The following is an 8,763-nucleotide window of genomic DNA, read 5'->3' as shown; positions in this document are numbered from 1 at the left end:
TCCTTGGCTCAAAATCATCTCACCACCTTGATTGGCCTCATCCGCCCCAACAAACAATCAGAGTTTTTGAACGGAGCCAGGAAAAAGTGATGGAAAAACAGCGACACGGCGTGACCGCCAGGGCTGGCCGCTTTTTTGGCCTAAAGTTTCAGCCCCCCGCGATCTAATACGACGATCGCTCCCGAAGAGTGTTTGCAGTAGGAGTAGGGGTCGGCGCCATTTCGGAGAAACTCTGCCTACCCCAGAAAAGGCTAAAAATCCGGCATGTGCCCTTCTTCCACGATATGCCAATCGCGACTCAAAGCTTGGTCGGTCAAAAGCCTTGGAGGAGGCGAAAGGTAGGCGAAACACAGTTCAATGCGATGAGCTCACACGGTCGAAAACCCCAAGCAGAGAACGAGTCTAACCGATATGCTGCTGTCGCGAGCCAGCAATCACGACGAAGGTTTGGTATATGCTTTTCGGGGCGCTGGATGTGGCGATGGCACTGCACGGCGAAAGCAAATAGTTTCCACGGGCCAGAGTCGCAACGAAAGTTTCTCGGCTACGATGCCTCTTCTACGCAACCTGGCCGGGGGCTATTGTATGCAGCATGCACCCTTCAGACGGCATCCCGTCGGAAGTCGACTCAGTCGAGCCCATGTCTTTGACCGAGATTGTAGAGGAGACGCTAATTGGGAAGTCAAAGCCACACCCACACAGTCAGACCAGGTTTGTTGAGCAATTAGGCTTTTTGCCAGCCAATTCGAGTAGAATTCGAGTCCCGGCAGGGCTTTCGGTGAGGCTTGTCTTGGAAAGTCTTGATGACACCATTTTGGACCCTCTCCGATCGACTTCGTTCCCGTTCTCAGATAGATTTTTTCGGGCACTGACAAGAGGATGTTCAGATCGAGAGTTCATGTAAGAACCTTGGAATAGAGAAGATCCTCAGCTATCCGTGCGTAGAGAGATGAAGGCGCGAACGTAGCCTCAAAGCTGTTACAAGATGCTCCATCACTGGTTCCCCTGGGCTGTCATCTCTCGGCTTGAGTCCGAGCCATTGATCTCTCATGCCGGTCCGAAGGCTCTCACCGAGTCACCGATATCGGTTGCCAGGCGTATCTAAGCCCATCAGTATGCGATTCCATTTGGTTGACTGGGATGAGAAGATGTCAAGCCCGAATTTGAGTTCTTCTCCCGGCCGAGCACGCAATTGCTCAACTCTCCACACTCCCCAGATCCACCTCCACATTTTGGACGTTGGATACGAGCTCTAGTCATTGTACCAGGGATATAGTTTCCTAGGGCGAGACTGGGGAGTGGCAATGAAGTCCAGCTTCCACTACAACGAGGTCACCACGAGAAGTAGAGTTGGTCAATACTGCTTCGCGATTCCAGCCCTATGGGAAGTCATTGAATTCGGCACTGAGTAGTCCCCCGTCCCCCATGTCGTGTCTCAAAATCAACAATATTGGACGTGAATGGTAGAAAAGACCATGCAAAGGACTGGCGGTGGGGGATTCTGCCGGTAGCAGACACAGAACCTCTCGTGGCACTAGGATGGTCTAACTACATAACTGACCTAGGCCGGGGTATGAGTGGGGTTGGGACTCAAGATCCTGCCCACACCACTGGAGCAGCTCCAGCAAGATTATCGAGAATCAAAACACCAGGACTTCAATGTTTTGATTTTGATGTGAGCCTACTTATGCCGTAGGCTTTCTGTCTGGCGAGCAATTGGCCATCTACATCTTTCAAGTCAGGAATTGCAAGATCAATACTCGCGATTTCGATGTCATTAAGTATACTATGGCTGAGGGCTGGGAGCCCCAGACTATCGGACTATGAACACGGAGCGCGGGAAGCGCTAGAAGGGATTAATTGTACATCATCATCACCAAGATCAACTCCAATAGGGTGGCAATTGATGGGACTTAGTCTGGTCACGCATCCATCACCGTGATTTGCCTGTCGTCGGCTCATCAAGCTGCCACTCTCTACTTTCTGTGTGAAGTAGGTTTGAAACATGGCAGCCACAACTTCAGCGCTTCCTTAAAGTATCCACGCGAAACTTCTCCGGGCTGAAAATCACTCATGAGGTCGAAGCAGTGCTCGGCGTTTTCCATGATATATCCGAACAAGGTGTTCTCGGCGGTCTGCACGCCGCACTGGGGAATTTCCGTCGTGAATTTGACACCCTGGGGAGCAATTTCCTCCGTGGCGAGTGGGGAGAGAGTTCGCCAGGGGTCAAACTGTCCACCGCTCCAATACACGTTTGACGGACGAATTGTCCATCCGCCAGTCTCTCGGTTGGTTTGATCAGCCTGGGGGGACTTGGGCAGTAATCCGGTTCTGACAGCCTCGGGAAACTGGCGATTGCATGTGTATTGTTGATAATCAATGCTCTGGTATTTGGACAGTAGAGAATGCGGTCCGGCATTATTGACTTGGAAGTAGCCGAACTCGGTGCAGAATTGCCAGAACCAGCTGATCGTATCTGGGTCTGTTGTGGCTGGATTGAGCTTACATTCGAGAGGTTGGCTGAGATCTGTCTGGCGACAATTGGTGCCATAATTAAAATTGATCAAATCAACAAAGATGGGCCAAGTGGCATATCGCTCGGCGACGTAACGATTGCCTCGTCGGGAGGCGACACCTTCCGCGTCGGCCGTACGCTTCGAGTGATCGTCGGTCTCGAGATAATCGCAAAATGCACCCAAGCTGCCTTCACCACCACCAAGACCATAGGCCTGGAAGTATCCGAAAATTCCACCAACGGCTGCAGTGAAGTCGCCATTGTTGTTCTCCTCTGCGCCGGCGCCAAAGAAGAGTTGCTTGATGGCAATAGCTGATTCCTCGCTCCGGGAAAGCTCTTCGTCTATGTAAGCCAGCGCAGCCTTGATGTCTTTAGTACAGTTCAAGTACCCATTTGCAACCATTCCGTCATAAATCTGGTCAAAGTACATGCTCATATCAACGCGGGCTTCAACCGGCGCCGAAGATGCCCATGCTGCATAGATGGTATCTGGGTAGGCATCACGGGTGAAAGCGGCTCGCATACCGGCGTATGAGCCTCCCATCATGACCCATGGCTTTGACTCTGGGGTCAGATCTTCCTGGTGCCCCGGAAGAGTGAAGTTTTGCGCAAAGTACGGAATATCGGCCAAAGCTTGTCTATTGGTGAGGTATTTGTAGTGTTCAGGAGGAGTGTCAATGTTAACATTGAAAGGCAATGACTCTCCATAGTATCTTGATAGATTTCATGATTAGTAGGAAGTACTGCACGGACTACTAACGGCAAACTGTGCACACAAAAGAAGAACTCACCTATGCTCCCAGACGATACCAATTGCTCCGAACTCCTCGAGCATCTCTGCAATGACTGAACTCGAGTTGCCCAGGTTCTTCAATGCTGTAGTTTCTGCGTTGATCTCTCCTACATCGTACAGAATGACAGGCCCTCCCTCACGATAGTACTCATCATTGACCCAATAGCGGTTTTCATAGGTGCCCACTGACGAGTTCTCGTGATCAATCGGGATCTGGCCCTCGAGTCAGCTGTTGCTCACACCAGGGTCCCGCTGCTGAGTACATACCGAAACAGTCAAACTGGTGATGTTATCTGTTGGCAGCTCTTTTACTAGCGACTGTGCAGACTTGCGTTCCTTCAACATCGTATCAGGGCTAATGCCAAGCTCCGCGCTCAAGCTGAGCTCTCGGCGAAGATGTGTCATTCCCATGCCAAATGTCGTGCCGGTGATTCCAGCCAGGATGATGGCCATCCGGCCGAGGTTGCTGTAACGCATGACGTTCAATAATGATTTCCACCACTTGGGCGAGCTCGTCGGTATGTCCAACGGGGACTGCAAGTTGTATAAGTATTGAGGAATTTGCACAACGGCCACTGACAGAACTCCATTCTGTATATAGGACCTGGACAACTAATAGGCAGATGCATCACAAGCTGCATTGTGAGACAGTCGTCGAGAACAATAGATTCAAGAGCATCAGAACAATGCCAGGGATGATATTGTTTGCGGAGGCGGCTGCAGGTTCCCGTCAACTGTGCCGTGTGACTGGCTCGGGGACGCTCTCTCGGGAAGGTATCCGAGACAAGGCATCACCGAGTTCGGCTTTCCGTGCGACATAATATCGACTATGTCTGGTGATTTCTACTGGAAAAGTCAAGCAACTACCAGCCACCTGATAGCATGCTACAGAACTACGATCAAAAGAAGAAACAAAGTTGGGCGCCGCGGTGTAGAACACCGCTTTGGAGGCCATCACCTGACCCTGGCATGCGAGCTTGTTATCTTTTTGCCGCATTCGGCCATGAAGATAAGGACGCACGTGGCGAGCTTCATAAATTTTCGACTGGGGACTTCGCCTTCCTTCCTTGATAGAAATTTCATGCTCGTGGAGGTCTGGACGACGGAAGCCGGACTTTCTGTCAGAACGGCGCAGCACGAACCTATTGAATTGAATTGCAAATCAGAATGCATGATCATCGTGTCGAAATTTGAGTGGATCTTCCTAACTTAGACGCATTTTCGACCCGAAACCCACATTGAATGTTGCGACATTGATCCGCCATACGAGGAGCTCGACACAGAAATACTCTTTGACATCTCGCTTGCCGTTACTTGATCACCAGATTGATGCCTACAAGATTTCTTAAATGTGAAGTTGCCAGTCGGGGCTCGGATACTGACAGCGGGACGGATCAATCAGTGGGTCTGGACATTGTTTTGGTGGACTGTGTTGACAGAAGTGCCGATAGATAGTTCTCCACAAGAGGATCGACTGGCCGATTGAAGATTTCAGTGAATGTTTTGCTATCAATCAGGCCACCGCCTTCTTTTTGAAAGCCTCGCCTTGCACCTGTATCAAAGGGGGTGTTGAGTTGTTGCCGAGAACGGCTTGCAGGGGTGACCTGTGGATTGTTCCAGGAATGCACCGGCGTCAAGAGGAATGCTCACCCGTGGACGATATGACCTCGGCTCGAAAGGACAAATCACGACCCAGAGCCATCGCCACAATACGTGTATACGAGCCTGCATCACGGGAACATGCACTTTCCTGTGTTGACCGTCTCACTTTGAAGATTTCAAATCATGAGATATTCCGTGAATCATGCGATTATGTTGCGAGCCGAAGACAAATCGTAAAGATCGCCGGCGATCAAGATGAACCACAAAACCGGCCACGTGGATTTCATACCGGCGAACGATAATAATGGTCTTTCCTCGTGATATCACACGATACGCTATCGTTCAAAGTCTATCTTTGTGCCGTTTAGGTCTTGCTGGGTCAAACAGGTGGGAGCGAGTGCTCACACGGTTTTTGTTGAGCATGAGTATTCGCAACTTCGACATGCACGTCATATTACCAGGGTAAAGAAATATCTACACGGCGTCTCAAGCATCGGCTCGCACATGATACTTGGCATGTTATTCATCAATTCTCAGACTTTTCTGACACGCACTATAGGCGCAAGCAGAGCTGTCAAATGCATACAGTACTTGGAGGCACAAATTACATGATCCGTTATGGGGCAATCCAAGATACTTCCTAGTGTTAGTGCCCTTTACAAGAAACCGCGCGCAGTTGACTCCCTGCCCGGCAAGTCAGACATATGACTGAGGGTGAGCAGTCTCGGGAGACCTCCCCCGATCTTCCCAGAAGTTTTTTACTGACGCATAGCAGCAGTACATCGAGGTACCCCAAACTCGACTCGTGGACGTACTTCTACCAGCGCAACATAAAGCGAAGGGTCGGCAGAAGAGTGCCAAGCCATGTGAAGAGACCGTCGTACAAGCGACGAAGCCAGTTTCTGCTCTCAAGTTCTCTATCACCACTGGGTTTGCCTTCTCTGTTTCGCGGAAAATTAAAGGGCGCTCTTGGCAGCTTCTATCACTCGACAATGACTTGGCACGTCAGAGAATCTGTGACCGAGTGACACCCCAGATGCACGAGCGGGAGATCCACGCTTGAAATTACCGGGCTGAGCCAGGTGCCGTGACGAAAAGAGACCCATCTCGGAGTTTCGCTGCCGCTCATCTATCCAAGATTGGTGAAAATCCGGCGTTCACTGGCGCTTCAGTTGTGGGGGAGGCTGAAAGATTCTTCACGCAGAGGGAATTTCACGTGTACACCCAACGCTCATCGAATGTCGTCGCTGTCCACAATCTGCGCGATTGAGCTAGTGGCGACCGTCGAAAAATTCACGTTCAAGTCGAAGACCGATGAATTGTTTATAAGGCGCCGAAGCTTTCGAGACCCTTAAGCCGCTTTGGTATTTCCTTCATAATATCTTGTATCTTGGATATTCTCTGGCTGCCAACTATGTTTGTCTCAGGCTTCCTTGTAGCCTCCCTGGCCATGCTAGGCAAGGGAGTTGAAGCTGCTTTTGGCGTGACCACAACATCTAATGCATATGTCATCGACACGGGGTCTGCGAACCCACTGCGTTACACAATTAATCGATCAAACTGTGATATCACATCCATCAGCTATTACGGAGCTGAATTGCAATACCAGCGCACAGGTTCCCACATTGGTTCTGGTTTAGGTCAGGCTACTGTCACTGCTACACAGAATGGTGAGTCTGGCGATAGCACTGTGCATCATGATGAGGTTGGATGTCTAATCCGCGGCAGGAAATTATATCAAGGTTACCTGTGAAACATCGACCCTGACTCACTACTATGTTGCACGTAATGGAGATTCCATCATCTACATGGCAACATACACCAGCGCTGGTCTGTCACACTCGACACTCCGCCGGACAAAAGTTTCTAACACTACCTGTAGAGCCGTCGATCGGAGAGCTTCGATACATTGCCCGTCTCAACGCAAACTTGCTCCCGAATGAAGAGCCATTTGGAGTTGTTTCCAATATTGCCGGCGGTACGGCCATTGAGGGCTCCGACGTGTTCAAAGTAGGATCCCAAACGCGCAGCAAATTCTATTCGAGCGAGCGATTCATCGATGATCATAGACACTGTGAGAATCATCCGAAGTTCAAACAATACAATGAAAATATTGATTTTTCCCAGGCGTATCTGGCTCTCAACACAGGGTCTGCATGATCCTTAACCAATACGAAACATCTTCAGGAGGACCATTCCATCGGTATGAATAAGCCATTCCGCCTTCTGTCAAAGTCAGTGTTAATCAATTTTCAGAGATATCAATACCAACAACGTTGGCGACTATACCGGTCTCTATTGGTACATGAACTCTGGCCACGTCCAAACAGAACCTTTTCGAACAGGTCTGCACGGTCCATACCTGATGTACTTTAGTCGAAGCGGCACGCCCAGCAGTGACATTGATACCTCTTTCTTTGCCGACTTGGGAATTAAGGGTTACATTGCGGCGTCGGGAAGGGGTAAAGTCGTTGGTAAAGCCTCTGGCGCAGACTCGTCCATGCAATGGGTCATTCACTGGTTAGTTAAAGTCGGACCCAGCCTGCCGTTGAGAACAAGAACTTTGAGTTGAGACCGAAGTAACTCATATGGAATGAAATCAGGTACAACGACAACGCTCAATACTGGACTTATGCTGCATCTGGTGGAGCCTTTACCTCGCCGGCCATGAAACCTGGCGCATACACAATGGTCTATTACCAAGGCGAATACCTCGTCGCAAAGACCTCGGTATCCGTGAGCGCAGGCGCAACAGTGAACAAAGATATATCAGGGTCAGTCAAGACCGGCAATACGATTTTCAGAATTGGTCAATGGGACGGAAGGTAAGAATGAGCCTCCTGCGACACGACGCAGCCCATCTTCCCTTTCTTCCACCGACCCCCTTCAACCTAGTATCGGGAAATATCATATCTCGACACGGGCAAGAACTCCATACTAACAACTATACCTTCCTCCTTTCCAACGAAAAACAGACCAACAGGCTTCCTCAACTCCGAATCCCAACTCCGCATGCATCCAACCGACCAACGCATGTCCTCCTGGACACCCCAACCCTTTACCATCGGCTCGTCCCCGACATCCTCCTTCCCGATGGCCCTCTTCAAATCCGTGAACTCGCCCCTGACCATCAGATTCACCGCCTCGAGCTCGCAGACCGGCGCTGTCACGCTACGCATAGGCACGACGCTCTCTTTCGCAGGCGGACGGCCGCAGGTCACCGTCAACGGATGGACAGGTCCCATACCGAGCGCGCCGACAAATTTAAAAAGTCGGGGTGTGACGCGCGGGGCGTACAGAGGGTTAGGAGAAATTTACAATGTGAATGTCCCGGGGGGTGTGATCAGGGAGGGTGGAAATGAGGTGAGATATCCACCAACCCCCAGTCCAGAATCACCGTCATGTTCATGTCTCTGTGGAACTCCTATCAATGCGTCCCATGTCGTTCTTCTCAAACTCCCCTCCTCTTCCTTTCTTCCTACCTAGAAAAACACCCGCCTTCAAGCTGCGCAGATCTCGCTAACCCATAGCTCTTCTTCCCAAAACACAGATAACAATCTCAATAGTCTCCGGAAGTTCAGGGGACCAATTCCTCAGTCCAAACTTTGTAAGTTTACCCCTTTTCGAGGAGAAGCACAACGCAGTCCTATCATCAGAGAGTTGCTAGATCAGGGACTATTAACTAAATGTACTGACCGTGCCCTTTGCTAGATCTTCGACTGTGTGGAGCTATTCAAATAGAACCAGTACCGTTCGTGTACATGACGTCAAGGACAAGTACGAGGTCAAGCACAAGGTCAATGTCACTGTAAGGGACAAGGAAGGTTACTTGCACCAGTTATTCACTACCTCG

The 8,763-nt window shown here is 50.3% G+C and overlaps 2 protein-coding genes across 2 annotated transcripts; one reads left to right on the top strand and one right to left on the bottom strand.

Moving 5' to 3' along the window:
* Positions 1–1,976: 1,976 nt before the first annotated feature.
* Positions 1,977–3,785, bottom strand: N7539_008980 (putative serine peptidase, family S28; the record flags this gene model as incomplete). The annotated part of the gene is made up of 3 exons (XM_056938575.1): positions 1,977–3,228; positions 3,307–3,521; positions 3,576–3,785. 3 exons carry the CDS (start codon positions 3,783–3,785, stop codon positions 1,977–1,979), a joined length of 1,677 nt encoding a protein of 558 aa, XP_056785952.1.
* Positions 3,786–6,324: 2,539 nt separating this feature from the next.
* On the top strand, positions 6,325–8,651 carry rglA (putative rhamnogalacturonase B; the record flags this gene model as incomplete). Its single annotated transcript, XM_056938574.1, has 9 exons — positions 6,325–6,580; positions 6,639–6,740; positions 6,793–6,984; positions 7,038–7,113; positions 7,167–7,430; positions 7,514–7,735; positions 7,886–8,273; positions 8,461–8,517; positions 8,622–8,651. 9 exons carry the CDS (start codon positions 6,325–6,327, stop codon positions 8,649–8,651), a joined length of 1,587 nt encoding a protein of 528 aa, XP_056785951.1.
* Between the last annotated feature and the right edge of the window lie 112 nt (positions 8,652–8,763).

The sequence above is a fragment of the Penicillium diatomitis genome (assembly GCF_028827545.1).
Source record: "Penicillium diatomitis strain IBT 30728 chromosome Unknown utg000015l_segment0_segment0, whole genome shotgun sequence".
NCBI classification, from domain to species: Eukaryota; Fungi; Ascomycota; class Eurotiomycetes; order Eurotiales; family Aspergillaceae; genus Penicillium; species Penicillium diatomitis.
The sequence above is the reverse complement of the archived record's forward strand: the minus strand, read 5'-3'. Positions and strand labels throughout refer to the sequence as shown.